The sequence below is a fragment of the Acartia tonsa genome, chromosome 9, assembly GCF_053477335.1.
Source record: "Acartia tonsa isolate MP-2025a chromosome 9, ASM5347733v1, whole genome shotgun sequence".
In the NCBI taxonomy this organism is placed as follows: Eukaryota; Metazoa; Arthropoda; class Copepoda; order Calanoida; family Acartiidae; genus Acartia; species Acartia tonsa.
In genome coordinates, this window is record NC_137268.1 from 6,484,852 (window position 1) to 6,510,885 (window position 26,034).

Here is a 26,034-nt window from a genome sequence, read left to right on the forward strand (position 1 = left end):
AAAGCTCACATTAAATAGACAAATATTTGCACACATTATACTTCTACTACAAATAATATGGCGTTTTTACTCAATATGCCTTGTTGAAAATGAGCACAATTCAAACTTTAAACCAATCAAATATCTATAAAATCTTCCTTCAAATTTACCAAACAAAAATGGTTCCTGTATTGGAGTAGGATTTACAGACAGAAATGATAATTGTAGGTAAGTTTTGCTGTAAAGAAATAAACACAAACTAGATATAAAATTTATTAATCAGGGAAAAAGTACGAAAAAAGATTTTAATTAGCTAATGAAGGTGGAATATGGTGTAAATAAGATTTATTTTCATTATTTTCTTCTCTTTGCAGACGTTTATACTCGCCCAGTAACTTTCCTGAAATAAAATAAATGCTGGAAATGGATATATTATTTTTGGATCACCAAATTTTCTTGTTCTCTAATCATGTGAAATTTGGTGCGGCCGCTACAATTACGATTCTTCCCTTCCATTCCCTTTACTCAATTCCCTCCACTTTTACTGGATGAAAGAACTGACCTATAAACGAGTTCCATGTTAGCAAGTAAATTGACAAAAATTCTTCCTGTGTTATAATATCCAAGTATATTATAAATTATGCTAGAATTAAATTCGATTCAAATTTTTTTGACTTATTTTGGATTTATCCGAAGGCTTTTTTTTGTATACAAGCGGCTGTGCCTTTATGATCTAAAGACTCTGTATTGAAGGAGTTAGGAAGAGTTTCAAAAATAGCCCTGGACCTATTTAAAGCTTATCTAAATAAAAAAAAACTTGATCGTTTTAGTAGTTGTTGAAATTTTAAGCTTCAAACAAAAATCCTTACTACTTTATTTAACAGGATGTAAAGGAATGAAATCACATATAAGTGTCTGAAAGAAGTGGAAAATATAAAACCATGAAAAGATTTATGAGTGTTGGCAAAACAAAAGAAAAACAGTCTAGCTTACTTCATCAAAGATTATTAACTAAAGTTTGAAAAATAAAAGGTTATATAAGAAAACAATTTCCTGTATGGCTATGAAACCAATTGGTAACTGCTGGATTAGAAACGGTTTTAGCCATATATAGCATCGTAATGCAGACACGAATATTAAATAAAATTTAAAAATTAAACTGCTTTCAACCTTGTAATTTTTCATTTTGTTAACCGCAGTAAGCTGTCTATAATACGATGCAATGAATAACTTGTATGTTTCCTGAAATTCCTGAAAGCTAAGTATTGGTTCAAGTTTATCCAGTCTAATTTGCCTTATATTTTTTCAATTTGAAACAAACTTACTTTACACCAAAGTTTGATTTTATCCATGGATCTAAAGGCATAAGACATATAAAGTTATGTGCATCCCCAATGATGATACACATAATTACCCCTTCTGTAAATTAAAATTAGTGGTTTAAACGTTTGAACACTCAACCTTTTGAATCAACCAATTAAAATTCACCAAAGTCAAAAAGTTCCCAAAGTTAGTAAGCCAACGAATACTACTGCAATTAGCAGCCCATTAACAGCATTAACAGTCCCCTCTCTCTCTCAATTTTAACATTAGAGGGTATACAACTGCATTAATTGTAAAGGTCAGTGTTTATTTTGTAACCTTTACACCTGAAAAATTAAGACCTTCTTTACTTTTCTTGATAGGGTCTCATGGTAAGGTATATTTTACAATGGAAAAAAGTTTAACTATAAGTCAGTAGGTTCATTATTTAAAGTAACGACTTAGATTGCAATGGAACTATGGTCCCTTCTGCTGCTATGTGTTAGTCTAGTGATAAATATTAAGAGTATGAAAATTGCAAGTAGGTCATACTTTTAACAATGCAGTTAAACTTTAAGAAACATATTTGCATCAACGGATTTGTTGTCTGCTTAAACTTAAAAAGAGGGAGTGACTTGATTTTATGAAATATAAGATGTTTGTTAATATTTGGAACATAGAAACCATCCCCCATGTGTTAAGGGTTTATTTTAGGCTAGGTTATATTGGGTACAAGGATAGGAACCCCGCAGAGGTCAGACAGCAGTACCCCCCCCCCCCTCCTCCTTGTTTTTTCAATTTATCCTATTAATCAGTGTGGTGGGTGGGTATTTCTCTGATAGCTATGCAATTTAAAGGGAAAGCATCAAATCAAATTAAACTATAATCTATAGTATAAATATCTTCACCTGCTTGAGGATGGCATGTAGGAAGTTTCATACAGATACTTAGGTAATATACAGCTTTTCTGTAATTCAATATTGTCAATTATTTATAGCTTCTGCTTCCTTATACAGTTAGGGAGTTGAATCCATTTTTATAGAAGCAGAAATATAATCTATGATTATGGTTTGGACCCTCTAAAACTGTAATCTACCCTTCCACTTTCCCCTCTCTTGGTGAAGATATCTTCAACGCCGCTACGATTTTTGAAATGTAAGATTCTACTTTCCCTTCTCTTGGTGAAGATATCTTCAACGCCGATACGATTTTTGAAATGTAAGATTCCACTTTCCCCTCTCTTGGTGAAGATATCTTCAACGCCGATACGATTTTTGAAATTTAAGATTCCACTTTTGCCTCTCTTGGTGAAGATATCTTCAACAAGAGAGACAAAAGTGGAATCTTATATTTCAAAAATCGTATCGGCGTTGAAGATATCTTCACCAAGAGAGGGGAAAGTGGAAGGGTAGATTACAGTTTTAGAGGGTCCAAACCATAATCATAGATTATATTTCTGCTTCTATAAAAATGGATTCAACTCCCTAACTGTTATAACTATATCGTTATTATTTAAATTCGTTAATGCCAAATAAGTATGAATTTTTTTAGTTTATCGATTGAATTCAAGAATTTAAAATTGTTACTTTTCTAACAGTTCAATATTAGTAATTTGAATGGTTATTGCTAGATTCATACAATCAGCATGAACAAACGCTGAATTTTCTGTAATTTATTTTTTTTTTGCTGTGAAAATGTTTCAGTTTTTATTTACCAAATTCAGGGCTCGGCAGCCGCGCCTCAGTTACGCATAAGCCTCAAATTTAAACCCACGAATAGTGTGACAAAAAATTATATAAAAGAAGTATTATATGTTTAGGAACAGGTGGTTTAGATATCAAGCTGAAGTTTAATAGGGCAATTCCATTGAGGCTTACACAAGGATGATGCCCGACTGCTGAGCCTTGTCAAAATTGATATAGAGATCAATAAACATAAATGACAAACTCCTGTAATCTTGTCTTTGTTTGTACAGTGCTGCAAGATTGTACAGTGAGGTTGCATGGGTATGATCCAGCAGTAATGCTTTCCTGAAAATAATAATACAAATGTAAATAATAACTAAGGGGATAGATGCCACAGCTTTTGGCCTACCTATTCTATTGACGTCATAGTAGAGGGAAAGAGAAACGGAAAAGCGAAGAAACCCCCAAGAAAAGAGATGGGGTATAAAGTATTTCCAGACGTAAATAGAATAGGTAGGCCAAAAGCAGTGACATCTATCCCGATTTTGCAAGGGCACTTTAGACGGCTACGATAGATAGAAAGATAGATGGTAGATAGCTATACTGATTGAAAGATTGGTTGACAGATTGAGAGAAAGATGAATAGATAGAGAGATAAATTGATAGATAAAAATGGTTAATTAATTTTGATAACTAGATAATGTATACCTTAATAGATTCTCTCTATCTTGATGTGTGTCTACTAATGTAGCTAAATTGTTCCATGCTACTACATAACTTGATAGATAGATGGATATATATGAATGGATAGATAGATAATATATACCTTAATAGAATCTCTCTATCTTTATGTGTATCTGCTAAAGTAGCTAAATTGTTCCATGCTACTACATTACTTGATAGATAGATGAGCAGATATAAATAGATAGATAGATAATGTATACCTTTAGATTCTCTCTATCTTGATGTGTATCTGCTAAAGTAGCTAAATTGTTCCATGCTACTACATTACTTGATAGTTAGATGGACGATATGAATGGATAGATAGATCATAGACGTCCAAGGGGGGGGGGGGGGGTAATGGGGCGATTACCCCCCCCCCCCCCCCCCAAATACGAATTACCCCCCCCCCCCAAAAAAAAAAAAAAGCTTGGACGTCTATGAGATAGATAGATAATGTATACCTTAATAGATTCTCTCTATCTTGATGAGTGTCTGCTAATGTAGCTAAATTGTTCCATGCTACTACATAACTTGGCCATAATCTAAAACAATATGCTATCAATAAACATTAGAAGATTGATAAATCATTACTTTAGGTTAGGCTATATTTGGTTTTGGGTAGCCCAGCATGGTAGCCCCACGGGGTTAGGGCTCCCCGCAAGGGCTAGACAGATAAAAACTAAGTCCCTCCTAACTTTTTTTCAATTCAATTTGGTGGAGGGTGGGGGGATTTAAATGCTTTGAAAGCACTTTCAGGAAAAAGAATTCAGATTAATTGATTGATTGCAGAAAAAACATATACGTTAGATTGGAACCAGTTCTCAGCCATACTGAAAACCCATGTATATTATCGTATTACAGACAATTTTCCACGTATATTAAAATAAAAATCTTAAAATCAATACCAGTTTTGTAAGCCTGGGCCTCGAGCCCCTCGGAGCTAACAAAATTGGTTTTAATCTTTCAACTTTCTTATTTTAATATCTGCGGAAAGCTATCTATAATACTCTGCGATAAATAACTATTATACCTTATTGCTTCTTTATAACAAAGTCTGGCTGCTGCAGTATCTCCGGATTCTCTGGCCATGTTTCCATAATTATAAAATATCTAAATATATATATTCTGTTATATTAAGGCAGTGCAGCCAATTTTACCACTAGCAAAATACTGCCACTGTGTTTTTGAAAAAAAGTGGGTGTGTTTTTGTCAATTTCTGTTATTGCTGTACTTTTGCAATATTTTCTATCCACTGTCAGGCTATTTAATTATTTATTTTTAGTCTTGAGAATGAGATGGTTTTAGTCTATTGTACTGCCCCAATTTTAACATTTTTTCGATAATAAGATCCTAGTAAAAATGTAAAGATATATTTAAATAAACAGAATGTAGAAACTATAAACCCTCGAAGCTCCTTGAGTCCTTATAGTGCCTAATCAGTAAAAAAATATCGGCATATGATACAAATTACCAATGATAGGCCAGTATACAGACTAAATATTTTATAATCAACTGTTGGCTACGCCCTTAACCTCTAGGGACTTTGCCCCAAGAGGTAATTTAAAACAAAAAATTGAGTACTACAGGTGCTGCCGCCAGTAGTTTTATATGAACTAACTTCCCCATAAGAAAAAAAATTGTGGAAAAATAGATACCTACGCAAGAAAAAAAATTGGGGGGATTTTCTATTTTTGGGGGTGTTGGGGGTGTCCCACCACCCAAGAAAATAGCCTTAAATCACCACAGGACCAGTAGGTATATTCCCTAAGGAGTAGAATCCGATCGCTTCAGTGGTTACCGAGATCTTAAGGGACAGACGGACGGACGGACGGACAGACAGACATCGTTCTACTTTGTATTATAGATATAAAACACTTCTAAACCCTCCTGAAACTGATTATGATCAAGTTTATTATATAAATAGTTAGATAGATTGAAAAAGAGATAAAAATGATAAACAGACATCAACAAAGATGGTTATTTAGATAGACAGAGAATATATATACTATATAGTCTAGTTATATTCGAAGTTTGAATTGTAATTGTAATTAAAGTTTCTCATTTCAGAACATACTTCGTGTATTCTTGGAATTTAGAGTTGTTTATGATTGTACATTTTAATATTTGTAGAAATCTTGATATAATACGATGCTAGACATAGTTTTTTCCTATGGATGAGAACCGGTTATTTATGAATATAAAAAAATAATTTAATAATAAGGCGTAAATCTTCAGGAAAAACCGAATAAATCATATATACCATATAGAATTGTTTTTTGGCTGAAAGCCACATGGAGGGAAAAAATTCAATAATTGAAAAAAAATATTATTGTCTTTAATAAATTTATTAATCTGCCTATAAATCATAAAAAATATTACACAAATATAACAATTTGCTGCTTTGTATAAACACATTTAGAAATTTAGATATCACACCAAAGAAGATTGCTATTTAAGCTGCCTATTTATAACACTAATTTCTTTAATCTCAATACTTTTTTTATATACAAGGGCCCTAGCATCTGGGGGGGGAACAGTGAGATCTCTTAGAACAATACAATCGTAATGGCAGTGTGAAAATATTCTATTTGTCTGTCCGTCAGTCAGTCAGTCAGTTCGCTATAGGAAAATCGTGATTTTCTTGACTGTCTTTCAAGATAGACAGCTGAAAGATTCTTATGACATATGATATATGCACTAGTATACTTTGTTTTGTCCGTCTGCCTGTCGGTCATGCTTTAAAAGACATAAACCTTTTTTTATAAAGGTTTCGTGATTACTTTGAGATTTTGCGTATTCTCTCTTTTTTTATTATGACAAATAAACATCTGCTCTATAACTTACTTTGTCCTTCAACTAATTTTGTGCTTCGCTTTTTATGGATAGTCTCCTCCTTGTTAAACTTAAATTCAGGTAAGCCAATTTTAAAATAACTAGCGGCTGAGCTCCTATCATACAGGAGCTCTTCATTCGAAGAAGTAAGAAAAGTAGGAAAATAGCCTAAAACCAAACTTAGACATAAGAATTAAACAGCCTAAAACCATCAAGGGATCTATAAGAAGCTTCCATAAAACAAAGAACTCAATCGGTTCAGTGATGCTAATGGTCAATTAGGCCTCTGTAATGCTGCAGTGCAATAAAACGAGGCGAGCAGTTATTGCACAGGAAATAAATTACAATTACAATAGTTATCAAACCTTAAGCTTTAGACAAAAAAAGCTTACTACTTTATCAAATAGGATATAACAAAATAAATTTTTCTCTTCACATGTGCAGTTTTCCTTATATTCTAGGCTTTTATTAAGGATATTTGCTTAAATATTTAAATTCTTATCAACTGAATTATTCAACAATACAAGAAATATAAAAATGCAAGAATTTTAAGGGTGAAATAAAATACTTGAATTTTTGCTCTTTTTTACAGCGTTGAGTTTGTTTATACAATGTAACGTCTAAAATCATAATAGTTATTATACTTGTAATGATCTCGCTAACCACTGAACCGATATGGTCCATTTTTACAATGTAACTTCTCATAGGTCCAGGGAAGGTTTATAACTATTTTTGGTAAGGGCACTACCACCCTCCCCTACCTTTTTTTGAAGCTTCACCCCAAGTCAAATCACTAAAAGATGTTGCTTTTTGAAACACATACCCATTTATTTTTACATATTTACTCCTACAAGAAAAATAGCTTAAAACCATCGAATGGCTAGTTGGAATATTATCTGTGGTTTTGAAGCAACACCTGTACATTTTACAGGATGACGCTGTAAAATGAATTTGCACGTGGATTTATTTACTTGAAAATGTTGTTCAATTAAATCCGCATATTGTTTTTAGCGTATTTTTACAATAGCATTTGCTGTTAAACTGATTAGAATTAAGCAAAAGGGAAGAATCAATATATTATTACTTGGATATTGCATCAGATTTTATGTACTCTAATAAAGTGATACACGCAGCTGGCTAAAATAACGATGCCCTCCATTCACCGCCTTTACCTTATCCCCTTTCCTCCTTATTGATGAACGAACTGATCAATAAATAAGGACCATATTAGCAACCTAAAATGGCGACAAAATTTCCCCTGTCAATATATCCACGTATTCCACAACCATAAATAGAAGGGACAATTTGTACTATTGTAAAATTATGCTATTCTGATAATTCGATCATGGGATGCAATGAACGCATACACCACTATTAAAATGCGCAAAACAGGAAATAAGGTTTTATTTACAAATTAAGATATAAAAGTAAAGAAAGGATTCATTTTAATTTGGATGACTAACAAAGGAAAAAAGGCGATGGATTTAAAAAAATTTAAGGACACTTATTTTGAAATTAGATATTGCAGGCAAAAAGCAGGACATACGAAAAAACAATACTTAAGCAGTAACGTTTCTACTAATACAAAAAAGCGTTAAATTTACCTTAGCATTAGTTTGAGTACTTTGTAATCCTGACCTAAAAAAGAATAATAATTGATTTTTTTTCAACTAAGCATTGCTTTAAAAAAAAGATACTTTGAAAATAAATGTTTTTGTATCTTTGTGCCTAGACAAGTAATAATAGCCATTTTTAAAACCAACGGTCACACATACTCACATACATTGTAGAATAACTATGCATCAAAAATATTAGGACTCGGCAGCTGCGTGTTAACCACGACAATTTTAACCTTGTTTGGATGTTTGAAATTTTTTGAACAGATGGATTGCAGTATTTAAGTATAGACTTCCATCTGATTTTTAAAATTGTTGATTTCCCTTAAGGCTTACAGGCAGCTGCCAATCCCTAAAAAATACTTCCTTACTTGAAAAGCGCCAGTCTTGAGTTCCAGTCAAAATTTCTGACAAAGGTTTTTGCCCCAAAAGATATCAGAGTTGATATAATTAGAACATCAATTAATCTCTTGGTTATTTTTTTATCCTAAAGTAGAAATAAATGTTTTATTATTTAAACAAGCTGAAGATTTTTGAATCATATATGTATGTGAGAACTTAATATAGAATTGTAAAATTGATAATACAATAAGTTTTATATAAAAAGAAGCCAAATATTAACGAACTAGCGGCTTTGTCCCTAGCATTAAGTGCTCTGTAATCTAAAGAGGAGGGAGGGGTTTTAAGAATTGCTCAAACTAAATCACCTCAAGACTTTAATTTGGAAAAAAACTAATAGAATATTTACTTTTATTATACATATATTTGTTAATTTTTAGTAAAGCCCAATTATAGCATTGAACCTTCAACACCAAGCTTCCTTAAAATTGTAAAAACTTTACCTGGAAGATATCATACAGTTTTCTAAAAAGAAAAATTAAATATTTTTTTATTTTGTATTAAAATTTCAAATTGAAGCATTATTAAATAATCAAGAAATAAAGAAAAAGTTAAATATTTCAAAATCGATGTAACTGAAATACATAAGTACATGTTGTAAAAAAGCTTATTTCCTATCATATATTAAAGTTGTTCTAACTCTTTATTCAATGTATTGTTAAACAAAAACTCTACGACAAAGTTTTCTTTCTTTCTTTTATTACATTGTTTTTCTATTTAAAATCGATTAGAGCTCTTCGATATTTGATAAGCATTAAACTTATAGAAAACTAGAAAATGCTAATCTTTTACAAAATGTTTGTTGTTTTGTGTGTACACTATTAAAGAAGTATCATTCTGGATTTATTTATTATCCTCCAAATAGTAAACTAACACTAAATTCAATTTCATTGGGTGTTCCTACATTCTGGCTTTCTTTGTTTTTAGAATAGCAAAATCAGAATTAGTGGGGAATATAATTTTGTATTCTGTTTTCTCTGAAAATACACTTAAACCACCTGAAAAAATCGTATGTCTCTATCTGTAACAGGAGCCGAGTTAGAAGGGGGGGGGGGGAATCAGAGCCCCCCCCAAATATATTAAGGTGCGAATTGAGGCCCGATCTGTAAGGGTTAAAACCCAACAAGATTCTATGGAATGAAACTAAATTATAAATAAAGTATTGGGAGGATTAAGGAACCCTACCCAAAAATAGAAAAGCTAAATTGCAAAGAGAACCATATTTGTTCAGCTGTTAGCGAGATTCTTCGGTACAGACTGTCAAAGATCCTGTTATTTTTATAATTAAAGATTTTTTAAAAAATGGTTCCTATTTAAGTCAAATGCTTTGTTAAAATCACAAAGACAATTATATAATGCTGCGGGTTAAAGTCTGGTCCAAACCGCGCCATACTAGAGATGCTAAAGATTGTAACTACTGCTATTATGTCAGACATGCGACAATAACAGTGACAGTAAGAAAAATGCCTTGACCCATAAACAGGCGCAATATCGCATTCTTTGACTTCTCTAGATGATTATACATCACATTAGGATTTCTAAATACTGTAGGCATAATTGTCTTTGTTGATAGTCTGGTATATTTAGCATCATCAACTAAACATCCAATCTCTTAATTGAGAAGTTGGCAGAGAGTAGTAAAGCAGCTTTTACTAACATTTCATTTATATTATTATTCACAAATTCATACCAAGTACTTTCACTTTAATTATATAATCAACTGAATTTACTACATAATGTTATTGTGTTTTGTATTTTTATGAGTCACAAGAATGGCATAATATTAAAAAGTGCAGATCAACAATTGCTAATTAAAAAGTATTTAATGCCTGGCGCCAATTGTAATTATGAGACAAAAGCCCACACTTGGAACATACAGGATTCTTTCTGCCATGACAAAACCAACCTAAAATAAATATAGCTTAAGTGCAGTTCACGGTAAAATGTTCCTGGTATCGATGTTTTCTAAAAAAATCTATGAACTTTGCATCATTGGTTCTTTGCTTTACCATTTCTTTATATGCCCTGTTATGCCGCTTCGTCAGCCGCGTAAGCCGCTTCAGTCGCATTGTTCAGCCGTTTGGCAGTTATAAGCCTTTAAAGTTTTTTAGATTTTTGAAGATAATCGATACCATGAACTGCACTAGATCCAATTATAATTTATTAATATTATAGATATTAAAATGCAATATTATTTGGTGAGAATTTAAAAATATATGTATAGAAAGATAGAAATTAAGATTAATTGATAGATGTGAATTTAAATTACATTAAAACACATTTAAGATTAACAGACAAAATAAAGAACATATTGGATTTCTATCCTTAATAGGAGCTGAGAAAGTAAAATATGATATCCCTCTTAATATTAGAAAATAAAACTGACGGATTTTATTGAACAGACCATTGGTCAGCCAGTTGGACAAATGGACATACAGACAAATTTACAAATAGTTAATTAAAGAGTAGCTTAACTACTAAACAGTTCACTAAATTAAAAGATGAAATTGACTGCAGCCAAAGTTCATTGAATTTCAGGTTAGACATATTCCATTTAAACTATTATAAGAAACATATGTGACATATGAATATGCAGTACACAATTTAAAGTCTTAGTACAGACAAACAAAACTATAATGGGATGGATAAATATTAAATAAAAGTAATACATAGAATTCAATTTTTTTAAAGGAAGAAATAGAAACCTTCTATTTAAATCAAACCTAACAGTTTATTTGCTTAAAGAGATCCTCTATGATACCTAGATAGATGGCAAGACCCTTTGCTTAACCCCTGCAATGCCTAAAAATTACCAATGCCTTAACCTGACCAAGAGTAAATAAACAACCCCTCACCTAAACTCTTTATTTTCAATTAATTTTAAAAATTTAGAGAAATTGACAAAAATTTTAAAAAAATAGATAGATTTAACAAATAGATTATATAAAATGACAAATAGACAGATAGATGATATAATAAAAGGTCTGGTAGGATTTATGGGTGGTAAAAATGCAAATTTAAAAATTATTCCGACATGATGCAAATAGTGCTCTGTAATACAGGGTTAAAGGATACAAATATAATATAAAAATTATTCCGACATGATGCAAATGCTGCTCTGTAATACAGGGTTAAAGGATACAAATATAATATAAAAATTATTCCGACATGATGCAAATGCTGCTCTGTAATACAGGGTTAAGAGATACAAATATAATATAAAAATTATTCCGACATGATGCAAATACTGCTCTGTAATACAGGGTTAAGAGATACAAATATAATATAAAAATTATTCCGACATGATGCAAATACTGCTCTGTAATACAGGGTTAAGAGATACAAATATAATATAAAAATTATTCCGACATGATGCAAATACTGCTCTGTAATACAGGGTTAAAGGATACAAATATAATATAAAAATTATTCCGACATGATGCAAATACTGCTTTGTAATACAGGGTTAAAGGATACAAATATAATATAAAAATTATTCCGACATGATGCAAATACTGCTCCGTAATACAGGGTTAAAGGATACAAATATAATATAAAAATTATTCCGACATGATGCAAATACTGCTCTGTAATACAGGGTTAAAGGATACAAATATAATATAAAAATTATTCCGACATGATGCAAATACTGCTCTGTAATACAGGGTTAAAGGATACAAATATAATATAAAAATTATTCCGACATGATGCAAATACTGCTCTGTAATACAGGGTTAAAGGATACAAATATAATATAAAAATTATTCCAACATGATGCAAATACTGCTCCGTAATACAGGGTTAAAGGATACAAATATAATATAAAAATTATTCCGACATGATGCAAATACTGCTCTGTAATACAGGGTTAAAGGATACAAATATAATATAAAAATTATTTCGACATGATGCAAATACTGCTCTGTAATACAGGGTTAAGAGATACAAATATAATATAAAAATTATTCCGACATGATGCAAATACTGCTCTGTAATACAGGGTTAAAGGATACAAATATAATATAAAAATTATTCCGACATGATGCAAATACTGCTCTGTAATACAGGGTTAAAGGATACAAATATAATATAAAAATTATTCCGACATGATGCAAATACTGCTTTGTAATACAGGGTTAAGAGATACAAATATAATATAAAAATTATTCCGACATGATGCAAATACTGCTTTGTAATACAGGGTTAAGAGATACAAATATAATATAAAAATTATTCCGACATGATGCAAATACTGCTCCGTAATACAGGGTTAAAGGATACAAATATAATATAAAAATTATTCCGACTTGATGCAAATACTGCTCTGTAATACAGGGTTAAGAGATACAAATATAATATAAAAATTATTCCGACACAATGCAAATACTGCTTTGTAATACAGGGTTAAGAGATACAAATATAATATAAAAATTATTCCGACATGATGCAAATACTGCTCTGTAATACAGGGTTAAAGGATACAAATATAATATAAAAATTATTCCGACATGATGCAAATACTGCTCTGTAATACAGGGTTAAGAGATACAAATATAATATAAAAATTATTCCGACATGATGCAAATACTGCTTTGTAATACAGGGTTAAGAGATACAAATATAATATAAAAATTATTCCGACATGATGCAAATACTGCTCTGTAATACAGGGTTAAAGGATACAAATATAATATAAAAATTATTCCGACATGATGCAAATACTGCTCTGTAATACAGGGTTAAGAGATACAAATATAATATAAAAATTATTCCGACATGATGCAAATACTGCTCTGTAATACAGGGTTAAGAGATACAAATATAATATAAAAATTATTCCGACATGATGCAAATACTGCTTTGTAATACAGGGTTAAGAGATACAAATATAATATAAAAATTATTCCGACATGATGCAAATACTGCTCTGTAATACAGGGTTAAGAGATACAAATATAATATAAAAATTATTCCGACATGATGCAAATACTGCTTTGTAATACAGGGTTAAGAGATACAAATATAATATAAAAATTATTCCGACATGATGCAAATACTGCTCTGTAATACAGGGTTAAGAGATACAAATATAATATAAAAATTATTCCGACATGATGCAAATACTGCTCTGTAATACAGGGTTAAAGGATACAAATATAATATAAAAATTATTCCGACATGATGCAAATACTGCTCTGTAATACAGGGTTAAGAGATACAAATATAATATAAAAATTATTCCGACATGATGCAAATACTGCTTTGTAATACAGGGTTAAGAGATACAAATATAATATAAAAATTATTCCGACATGATGCAAATACTGCTCCGTAATACAGGGTTAAAGGATACAAATATAATATAAAAATTATTCCGACTTGATGCAAATACTGCTCTGTAATACAGGGTTAAGAGATACAAATATAATATAAAAATTATTCCGACACAATGCAAATACTGCTTTGTAATACAGGGTTAAGAGATACAAATATAATATAAAAATTATTCCGACATGATGCAAATACTGCTCTGTAATACAGGGTTAAGAGATACAAATATAATATAAAAATTATTCCGACATGATGCAAATACTGCTCTGTAATACAGGGTTAAAGGATACAAATATAATATAAAAATTATTCCGACATGATGCAAATACTGCTCTGTAATACAGGGTTAAGAGATATGAATATAATATAAAATTATTCTAAAGTGATGTTATAGCCATAAATAAACTTTAAAAAAACAGATACGCCTCTAGAGGCCTCTAAGGGTAATCTCAATTTCCGTAGATCTAATCATAGGAAGAAAAGGTTAGATCTTTTCGGGGTGATAGAGTTCTAAGGATCTCTTGACTGGGTTAAGCTACCTATAACTGAACAAAACCTGCTAAGGATCTAAAATACTGCATTCCCTTTTTCCTGCATGTAGGAAATGTGTATTTTATACAAAATCATCATGGTGCACAGACTAGAAAATATTTCTTTATATTCACAAAAATTCTAGGTAAACTTTTATTTGCAATAGTGAATTTGAAATTTACTTTACTTGTAACATAAGTAACATTATGTATATTTGTCTGTATCTGTGTACCTAAAGATCTCGCTAACTGCTGACTGAACCGATATAATTATCATTTGCAGTGTAGCTCATCATAGGTCCTAGGAAGGTTTTATATTTATTTTGAGGGAGGGTACAATGATGAAGAGAAATCGCCTCTCAAAAATGCCTCCCACCCAATATTTTCTTTTTCTTTATAAAAGTGTAAGAGGGTCGTCCCCCAACCCTAGAGGCTTTTAGGAGCGTAGCCGCTAGTGTTTCAATAAATTATCATATGATTATTAAAAAAAACATAAACAACAAAAACATAAACAACTGTCTGTTTATACCAAACGATATCACTATACGTTGGACAGATGCGGTTTAATTATATTCCTATAGCAGCCTTTTATGAGCAAGGTTTTTATTATATTTATCTCAGATGATACGTCTACCTTTAATTCCTAAGCACAAATTTCCCTCCCCATTTATAGTTGCTATTTTAGTAACAAATGTTGGGTGGAACAAGGATTTTAATCAGGAAAAAAATGTTTACCTGAAGAAAAAGGTTGCTAGCTGGAAGAAATGGTAGAATTAAGAACAGGATGGCAAATACTGTGGCAGGGTTCGATACATCTTTCATAAATATCTTTATTGCAAGCCCTAAAAAAAAGAAGTATAGAAAATATAGGTATTTATGCCTTTTTATAAAATAATGTCAATAAATCACAGAAACACTCATTTCCTACCTGTAATAATGAGCAGTAGGGCAATGGAGTAAAAGTTTCTTTCATCTGAAACTGTTTGTATCAGAGGTATGGAGCCCATCTGCCAGTCATAACTAAAAGTTAATAATAATAAAGTTAGGAAAATTACAAACCATGCACTTGTTTATCTTTTTGCATGTATGCAATCAATAATACAAAGTAGTACGATGTCTGTCTGTCTGTCCGTCCGTCCGTCCGTCCGTCCGTCTGAAGCTTAAGATCTCGGTAACCACTGAACCGATTGGATTCTACTCTTCAGGGTATATTTCTATTGGTCCTGTGGTGGTTTTAAGCTATTTTCTTGGGGGGTGGGACACCCCCAACCCCCCCAAAAACAAAAAAAATCCCCCCCCATTTTTTTTTTTTTTTTTTTGTAGAAGAATTCTTTTGTAGAAATTTTCTTTTGTTGAAGAATTCTTTTGTAGATTTCTTTTGTAGAAATTGTAGAAGATTTCTTTAGTTCTTCTTATTTTTAAAAAAAATTTTTTGGTGTCATCTCTTGGGGCAAAGCCCCTAAAGGCTAGGGGCGAAGCCGCTAGTAATATATAAAGTTGTATGTTTTTTGTCTTTAGCTTGATATTTTTTTAATTGCTTATCGATTGGGTTTTACACTTTAGGGAAAGTTAAAATATGTTCAGGGATGGTTTTAGTCTTTCTTATTTTTGGATTTCAGTTTGGGATAGTTTAAGGCTATTTTTTTCCTTTCCCATTTCTTTGATAACTTAGTCTCTTGGCGCTAGGAACACAGCCGTTAGTATTGTAATGTAAAGGTGTATAATTACGTGGATATTGTGTCATTAGGCTTAGGTTGTGATATAGTCCTTAGATATTGGTCAATATGTTCCTCCATGGTAAGAGGGGGGGGGGGGTAAAGTCATAAAGTGGGTGGGGAATTGAAGTATCATTTTAATAGCCAGCTGGGAGGAACATTTAATCAGGTTATGCGATTATCTCAGACAAATTCCACGTATTCTATATCCATTAGTAAAGACAAAACTAAAAATATAATAAAAATTGTGTTCGTTGAAAATAAATAAATACATGAACAAATTCTAAATTAGTAAGTATTAGCAAAATAATTACTAGTAATTTCTAAACAATTACAAGTAATAGAGTAAAGTAATTTATTTTTCCAAATATATTGGAGGCTATTATTTAGATTCTCTTAGTTTAGTGTAAAACAAGGATGTCAACATCCTTAGAGCAATGCTCTGAAATTAAATAGTGCATAGGAACAAACTGAGACAGAATACCAGTGCTCGGCAGCAGCGCTTCAGCCGCTTGTAAGCCTCAGTGAAATCGTCATATTATAACTTTAAATTTCACATGGATGACTAAACCGTTTCCTGAACAGACAATCCATTCTTTCGATTTGTTTGCACACAAGCGGGTTTTAATTTGAGGCTTAACTCTACGTTTGTATGCAAATTGAACACGTGTTCTGTAATAATTATATTTCAATTTATAACATATCATACCTTAAATTATCTGGACAAATGAGAGTGTGGAAATTAAATGCTCCAAGATAGATGTAAGTCATTAACCTAAAATAGACAAATATGATATACAAGCGACGACACTCATAGAAACCTCTAGGGGCACTTTAGTGAGTAATAAGTTGACCCTACAATTTCAATTTTAATTTTAAAAGTAAAAAAATTGGGGGGGGGGGGGGGCTAGGGGTGATAATATGAGCATATTATTAATATATATATCAAATCAAATCAAACCTACAATTTTATTTTATTTTACTGTCTTTTTTTCTCGAAAATTTTAGTATAAATAACTTAAATTCAGATAATAAAGGAAATATCTTAATTAACCCTTAGAAATTGTATAAACTATGTTTTTCCTGGTAAACTACATATATAGACAGTAGACTATAAAAGTTTTAAAGATTTTTAATCAATATAATAGATTTGAAATCTGCATAAAATTTTAAGGATTTTTTATAAAATTAGTTTTTTATATAATTCTTTATTTAAAGGCGCAAATACAAATTAAGTTAAATAATTTTGAGATCTGTGATTGGTGGATTGAAAACTAACTGCGCTCTGATTGGAGAAGCTTAAGTGACGTACATCATTCAACCAATTAGAGCGTAGGTAGTTTCCAATCCAGCTATCCTATTGGTCAAAATTTATTAACTTAAATCGTATTTGCGCCTTTAAATAAAGAATTATATAAAAAACGAATTTTATAAAAAAAATCCTTAAAATTTTATGCAGATTTCAAATCTATTATATTGATTAAAAATCTTTAAAACTTTTATAGTCTAATAGACAGGTATTATGAAAAGCACTAGCAAATGTTTCAGTGTACTTTAATACTTTAAAATTATCTTTCTCTTTTTTAAAGTTTTAGGACTTCTGGTTAAAGATAATTAAATCAAAGGGTTATAGTTTGTCATAGTAGTGAATCCAACAATGCGGAGATTTAAAAAAAAATATGTAATATCTAAAGTACTTTTTTAATGATATTCATTTTATAATAATGAATTTATGAAAATATTTAACAATAGATTATCGATCAATTATTAATGTTAAAAGATTTATAATATTATATTAGATGCGTAGCTACTCAATAAATTGTGTTTGTTTGTACGTCCAATTATAAAGTTGTCTGCCACTATGTAGTTTTTATGTCAACATAAGTATGTATTTAGACTAAACTATTTACCAGCTATAACCACTTTTTATTAAAACTCTAAAGTCGACATAAAACCTTAAACTTACAAATTTTTGTTTTGACTTTCATTGTCTTTTATTTCTATAAAATCTTTTCTTATTTTACTACTGTTTCACAGTTTAACTGGGCTATTTATAAACATAATTATTCTTGTTCAACATGTAAATAAAAAAAACGAACAACGCACTTCTATTTCTTAAAGAAAATAATAATAAAATTCCTAAATCCTATTTAGAAGAATCAATTCATTTTGAAGAAAATTTACGTTCAATTGCAGCCAGCTTTTATTTTTCCTTACTAATAAATAGCAAAATTTTTCGAGAGGAAAAGAAATAGATTATATTATACAAATTAACTCTGAGAAAACAAATTGCCTTTATTCTTTGATATTCAATACTTAAAGCAATATTTTCTTTTCTCAATTCAAGAAAATATAGATCAATGAGATATATTTAAATTTCCAAAATTATAAATTGCCGTTTAAAATAACCAATCATGTGTCTTATTGTCAAAATACATCCAATAATATTCAAATATGTTTACAAGAAACCGCGTGTTTGCTTCATTTTAGCGGAAAATTCTAAATATACATTTTACCTCGTTGATAAGCTTTTCTCATGGCTTGCTGGATTATCCTAAATCAAATATTATTAATCTTTATAAAGAATTACAAATTATTTCATGTTTGATTATAATTATAATAGTGAGAAATTAGGGTTGGAAAATATCCTAAAAGCTAAGCTATGAAACTGTAGGACAAACGAATAATAACATTGGGAGAGTGTCAGAACTGAATAATCAGTTAAAAAATTTTATGTAAATTTGTTGAAAAACTGCTTAAATACGGGATAGGTAATGTTTAAGGATATTCTTACATCTTTAGGACTTAATAATAGAGATGCATCGCTTATAGTATCATACTTTGTTTTCCTAGGAATCAGTATTCCAAAAATAAGATAATTTTATCATATAAAAATATACGTATGGACATTCTGGTAACGATCTAAAAGTGGCTATCCTGTTTATATTGTACCTAACTGTTAAAAGAATCATCATGCAAAGTTTGAAATCGATAATACAATTCTAACATGTCTAAATCAACGAAAAGAGCTAACCCTTCCAGACAGACGGACGGACCGACTCTGTTGTAGTATGAAACGTTCCTTTGACCAAATATAATCTTCACTGTAAGGGAGAACCATAACGTTCCGGCGGTAAACGAGATCTTAATCTACATAATGATAAACCTCCTCTTACTTTTATATTTTAAAAAAACCTACCTGGTCTATGAAAGTTGGAAGATTTTTATTGAGAGCCAGTCTTGCTAAAACCATTAACAGAAAGGCTCCAAAGTTTATGGCTATATACTTAAGGTTCCTTCGTTTTCTAAAATAAGGACGTTTATGTTAAATATTAGCGGAGCTGATTGAAGTTACAGACGTTACAAAACAATGTGTCAAACACTAAGAAATAGAAATAAAGAAAAAGAAGAAAAGAAAAGATAAAGATGAAAAATATAAAGAAAGAAAATGAGATAAAGAGTTGTGAAAAAATAGTTATTTCTCGCATCGAATTATAAACAGCTTTCCGTGGATATTAAAATGAAAAATTATAAGATTAAACTAAGATTTTTCATATTGTTTTTTTTTTGGAAAATTGTCTGTAATACGATGCTAGACATAGTTTTTTCGTATTCATGAGAACCGGTTCCTATCCACCGGATTCAAATGAATACGAGAAAGAAAATTTTTTGCTTTTTAGCAATCCTAGCATTACCGATAGAAGGACAAACAGACAGACAGACCCAAATAATCTTAGAGTAACTATGATATTGAAAAAAAGTAAGTATTTTGAAAAAATTCACTAAAAGAATAATTAAAATATAAATAACGAAAATAAGAACTATAAAATTTAAGGTAAAAGAATAGTGATATAGATAGATATATAGTCAGATGAATAGATAGATATATATTGTTAAATAGATACATAATAATACCTGTTATTAATGAGGGTAAAGGTAGTATTGATAATGATACACATAATTCCTATTTCTTTGCTCATTAACGCCAGCCAGCATAGCAATATACTTCCTGAATATAAACAATCAATTAAATGACAAGAATGACAACATACATAAATAGCAAAGCATTCAAAATAATGAATGAATGAACGGAGAAAGTGAGGTGTAATGCAGATGTTAAATAAACAAGAGACCAAAAGGGGAAATAAACAAAAAGTTTGAAAATGTTTGATATACGTGCAAAAATTCATGTTAATAGTTATTTACCACTTCGTATTTTGCTCAGCTTTCCGCGGACATTAAAATTAATATTCATCCCACTTTTGTTAGCACGATGAGCTAAAGGCTTGGGCTAACAAAACTGGTATTGATCTTAAGATTTTTATTTTATCATTCGTGGAAAATTGTCTGTTATACGGTGCTATACATGATTTTTCATTATTGTTAAGAAAGTTTTCTAATCAAGAGGATATTAATCAGTTTCGATATCAAACTGGAAACAAATTTAGCAAAACTAACCTGCAATACTTTTAAAAGTGTTTGTAGACTGCTGAGCTGATGAAAAAGAAACCAACATAAATATGGCACATAGTAAATCAGCACGACCTAACAACACAAAAATATTTACTTGTTTAAATGGATTTAGGATAAACATGGATATATTGACAGAAAATTTGTCGTCAACTTAATTTACAGATATGGATCTCAATTATTGATTGGCTCGTTAATCCATTATTAGGGGAGGGGATAGGGTAAGCTGGGTGGATGTAGGGTATCTTTTGTTTGGCTAGCTGCGAGCATTACTTTATCTAAGTATAAAAATCTGCTACAACATCCAAGTAATAATATATAATTTTTTTTTATTATTCTAAATGAACATTGCCTTGCTCAGCAATAATTCTTTATGTACACCTTTACTTATAAACATAGTAGATATCTTTCATTCAGGGAGATTATTTTGTCAAAAATAATTGTTGTTTTATATTTGTAATACTCATGTGAAAGAGAGTAACAGGATGTCTGTGTATCTATCTCTACCGAAGGTTCTCGCTAACTTTTAAACCGACGACGACATGGTTGTCCTTTACAATGTAGCTTCCTCGGAAGGTTTATAGATATTTTGGAGAAATCACCCCTTGAAAAAAATCAACTCCGCAATTTTTAACTAAAATATATTTACCTACAATGCCTGACACAGCCTCAGTATGAACTAAAATATATTTACCTACAATGCCTGACACAGCTTCAGTATGAACCAAAATATATTTACCTACAATGCCTGACACAGCTTCAGTATGAACCGGATGACAACAATATAACAAGGACCATATTATTCCATCTCTCTACAGTTTATTTCATTTTTTTGTATTTAAAAGCTAAGGTTTTACAAATTTAGGATATGTCTGTTTGTCCGTAACGAATAGCTTTTTTCGTTAGAATTGTCATATCAATTTGAAACTTAGCTTTATGATTTCTGCAATGATAAAATACAATCTAGAAAACGTAGGCAAATCTAAAACATATGTTTGCTCGTATGTTCATTTTAACATGATGTTTTAATACAATTTTCTAACGATATAATTATCCAATTTACTTGAGATGTATGCATATAGATTACTAAAACAATTTGGTTTAATGTTAGAGGCGAAGCATCTCTATAATTACGTCCTAAAATGTAAGCATACCAATTTTAAGAAACCTTTATTTATGTAATTTTAGGATGGTTTTACACAGAATTTTCGTTCAGCGGACGAACGTACAGACAGACCGTAATTGTAGAAAATTTTCGCTTCTAATGATTTTAAACTTTCCTTGTCCATTTTGAGATTGGAAACGGCAATTTTGTAAAGATAGGCAGACACGCATGAATGGAGCAGTATATTACAGCCATGGTACCAAACAGGTCTAAATACAGATACATTATATGCAGAATCAGTGGCGTGCACAGGATTTGGCCAATGGGGGGGGGGGGAGAGGATTTGGGGGATGTGATGCTTTCCCAATTTAATTTTGATATGGGTGTTGACTCTCATCCCGATCATGTTGAAAAAGACTGATATGAGTCTATAAAAAGAGTGTTTGTATCTCCGTATTTACCAAAAGATCTCGCCAACTGCTACCAATAAATTTCTCACAAATTAGGTAATTAATAATACATTCTTACATAGGTCTCATCCCTGAAAAGATTTGGGGTGAAATAACCCCCTGCATACTATAATAAGATATAAATCCTTATAGTAAAGTAACATGATGTCTGTTTGTCTGAGTGTTTGTGTTTATGTTTGTACCGAAGGATTTCGCTAACCGCTGAACTGATCTAGTTCTCCTTAATAGGGTAGCTTCTCATAGGTCCCTGAAAGATTTATAACTATTTAAGGTGAGGGTATCTTCACCTCCCTTCCCTCCAAAAAATATTTTTTGTACTCCTTTGAAACTTAGATTTAAAATGGGATTAGGTCGACTTTCCCCCCCTCCTAACTATAGTGCCCCTAGAGGCTTCTAGAGGGCGTAGCCGCTAGTATAATTATAATATAGTAGTTGTTTTAAGGTATTTTGTTCGTCCATTTAGATTTCGCTAACTGTTTAAACTAAGTCACTAGAAGAAAAACAATGGAATTAATAAATAGATGTAATGTAAATTGGCATAAAAAATAAACATTACCTTAAACCAAAAATAGCAGCAGTCAGACGGAATGTAACTATTGTTAGTGGCCGAAAAGATTTGTGCGACCTAAACAAAATAATTCATTTAAAATTCGAAGATTTTTTAGTTTCTCATTGTGGATTTTTTATGTTCTTTAATTATTGAAGTAAAAATTAATACTTATACCTAAAATCTTGAATGTCAACTCCCCAAAAGTCTGATTTTAAAAGGTTTGAAAACCCTAAATAGATATCATTGTTATAAGATTCATGAAAGAAATCGAATAGATTTTTTTCGGTGCGGTGACAGATCCCCCCCCCCCCTCCCCTCCTAACATACATAATCAAAATACTCAAAAGTCAAATAATCTTTCTTTCATTAGTAAGTTTATTAGTTAATACTTTAATTGCAAGTCTTTTGTCTGAATATTATGAGCTTTATTTGAATTGCATCCTACATAAAGGAAGTCCATGCTTTTTATTGTATTTTTAATGATGGTTTTCAAAAGGGGGAGAATAATCAAATGTATTTTCAAAAAATCCTAGAGGTGCCTATAACCTCAAAATTTATTTGGAAGTGAGGGATATAAACCCCCCCCCCCCTCACCCCCCCCCCCCCAACTGGACGTCCTTGTCCTTGTATTACCTGAATAACCCAAAACATCAGGATTTTTCACTATCGCCGGAATATCATCATGTACAAAATCTCCTGAAAGAACATTACAAATTTTATCATAAACATTTCTTCTTTTAAATGGTGCTCCAAGTTCAAACAAACTTAACGTCAATTAAACATTGCCCTTGTTTTGATACAAACTAATTTTCCAATGCCTGACAGAATGTGTTTCCATTGCCCATGCTTAAAAATCAACCACAACATCACTCAACATGAGAAATGAAGTCTTCAACCACTGCATACATCGAAAAAAGTACTTACTGGACCAAACTTAACCTTATATGGCCATATCATAGCAATTTTTTTTATATATATCATGCATAATATTCATTACTACAAAGTACATATTGCCTTTTCATGTGTTAAATAAGAAACATTAGTCATAGTTTAAAAGCTAAAATTTAAATACCTCACCACCCTTCCCTTTTTATTATGCAAAATTACCCCCCCCCCACTCGTTCCTTACCTCAACTGCAAGAAAAAAATCATCTTTTGTTTTTAATAAACAGTATAGAATTTATGCTCATTAAAGCATCATGTATTTTTATTTATCCAACTGAAGATTGTTCTTGACATGAAACACTGTATATTGGACTTATCAAATAAAAATAACATGTTTAATTAAACTGTGTTGATCACTCTATGTTCATTGATATATGTACAATGCACAGATAACCGAGTTCATCTTTTTTACAAATTTTTTTCTTAAAATGCAGGTATTATATCGTCGAAACATTTCGTCGCTCTTATTATGGGGGAAAATGTGTATAACAAAAATAAACAAAGCCGTGTGTCTGTTTTATGTTTGATGAATTATTCGGCCTGTTTTACAATCTAGACCTTCTATTGCTATTGATTTTAATAAAGAAATTAAGGGAATTTAAGAGATTTTAAAATATTTTACCTGTTATACTGTTGAGATATAAAATTATAGGACAAATAAATAGAATGGGTATTTCCAAAGCAACCATCTAAAAAACAAACAAACATTTTATAAAAAGGAAATTGAAATGAGTGAAATATAATATATAAAAATAATATTTTTCTTTATATCTTTTCGATTTAAAATCATGTAAATTATTTGAAATAAAATAAAGAAAATTTTTTACCCTTTTTTCAGCCCTCCATAAATTATCACAAAATCATGATTTTATTACTAAAAAGTAATATAGCCGGTTTAACTATCAAATGTTTTGTTTACATCAAAGTGCTGACAAAGTTTTTCTAAATCCTACAAATCTGACATCAGCTGATTAGTAAATATACTTTTTTTGTTACTTTTAAATGAAATTGACTTCTTTTGGGCAAGTTATTTTGGATTTTTTTTGTGTATTTTTTTTATAATTTATTGTAATAATTTTGTGGAATATATTCCCCTGTAATGGTTACTCTTCCATGTACATAGATAGTAGGATAGAAGAGAGTGACAGAGTGGATATATTTCAGCAAAAAATATTTAACATTGGCGGCTACGCCTACTAGAGGCCTCTAGGTATAGTTTAAGTGGGGGGATGGGATAGTCGACATACTTTAATTTTCATTTTTTTAAATGAGCAAAAATAAATTGTTTCATTGTAGTGGGCGGGGGGGGGGGGGGTTCTCTTGGAAGTTTGCTGGTAATCTAACCATAATTGTTACACACCTTTCTAAGACCTATGAGAAGCCGCAATGTATAATTAAAAAAAAAAAAAACGGTAAGGTGCTTAGCAAGATCTTTCGGGACAAACAGACAGTCAAAGATCTTCTTATTTTTGAAATATACCTCAAGACAAAAGGGGTCATTTATTTCAATGCATTCCCACTATTTTCAAATTCTTTTATAAAATTAACTCATTATTAGTTCATTCCTTAATTTTTCTTTACGTTCTATAAGTATCTCATAAAAAAAACATTTGCTGAATAAAAAGTGTATTTTATAACTAAACTTTTCTTAAAGCATGTTGAAAATTTGTTAGTCATGGTCGATTTTATTCGTATTTATATCCTATTTTATATAGTAGTATAGTTTTTACGTCTGTAGCTTAAGATTTCAATAACAACTGAACCAATTAAGTTCTCCATTTTATGTAAGCTCTGCATAAGTCCCCAGATGGTTTTAGACTGTTACATTTTGAGATTTTAGTCTCAAGATGGTTTTAGGCTTTTTTATACCCCCTTCCTATCCTTAGATACTAAGGTCGAAGCCGCGAGTAACTACATAAACTATTGTTATTGTATGTAAACCGAATGTTAATTGCTCTATAAGAAATATGAATATATTTGAAGTCGCTGAAAGTCGCTACATGTGACGTCATAAAAATGAGGGATAATCCATCTCTTTTTTGGGGGTTTTCTTTCCCACTCCTGCTGTCCTCATCCCTCATTTTTATGACGTCATAATTTTTGAACACTTTCTTCGTTTAAATAGATTTTTGTATTTAATAGGAAAACATAATATTCCCCCTGGTTTTACTATAATTTTGCTTGATTATTCCCACTTTAATCGGAGAAAGCAATTCTCTGGGATAAAGAAAGCATCTTGGTTCGGTGTGCGATCAATTCGGCAAAAATGTATAACCACAAAAAGGCATATATGGTTATATTAGCAATGCACTGTTTCATCCAACGCGACAGTTATCGTTATTATTAAATTATTGAAAGGTTAGTTTCACGAAATGCATTTGA

The 26,034-nt window shown here is 30.9% G+C and overlaps 3 protein-coding genes across 4 annotated transcripts in view; all 3 read right to left on the minus strand.

Moving 5' to 3' along the window:
- Positions 1 to 26,034, minus strand: part of LOC145328087 (uncharacterized) — a 633,740-nt gene that overhangs the window by 491,721 nt on the left and 115,985 nt on the right. The window lies entirely within an intron of this gene.
- Positions 240 to 9,723, minus strand: LOC145327703 (uncharacterized). Its single transcript, XM_080171260.1, has 8 exons — positions 8,980 to 9,723; positions 8,509 to 8,624; positions 8,126 to 8,159; positions 4,720 to 4,799; positions 4,151 to 4,231; positions 3,231 to 3,311; positions 2,190 to 2,248; positions 240 to 379 (listed from the first exon to the last, which is right to left on the minus strand). The coding sequence occupies exons 4-8, from the start codon at positions 4,776 to 4,778 to the stop codon at positions 285 to 287; spliced, it is 375 nt and encodes a 124-aa protein (XP_080027386.1). The 5' UTR covers positions 4,779 to 4,799; positions 8,126 to 8,159; positions 8,509 to 8,624; positions 8,980 to 9,723; the 3' UTR covers positions 240 to 284.
- On the minus strand, positions 10,288 to 24,611 carry LOC145327702 (protein O-mannosyl-transferase TMTC4-like). The gene is made up of 15 exons (XM_080171259.1): positions 24,480 to 24,611; positions 24,275 to 24,341; positions 23,341 to 23,403; positions 22,882 to 22,936; positions 22,714 to 22,782; positions 21,863 to 21,956; positions 21,322 to 21,394; positions 20,571 to 20,657; positions 20,028 to 20,121; positions 19,312 to 19,417; positions 18,629 to 18,666; positions 16,822 to 16,887; positions 15,326 to 15,417; positions 15,133 to 15,239; positions 10,288 to 10,442 (listed from the first exon to the last, which is right to left on the minus strand). Exons 2-15 carry the CDS (start codon positions 24,339 to 24,341, stop codon positions 10,359 to 10,361), a joined length of 1,095 nt encoding a protein of 364 aa, XP_080027385.1. The 5' UTR covers positions 24,480 to 24,611; the 3' UTR covers positions 10,288 to 10,358.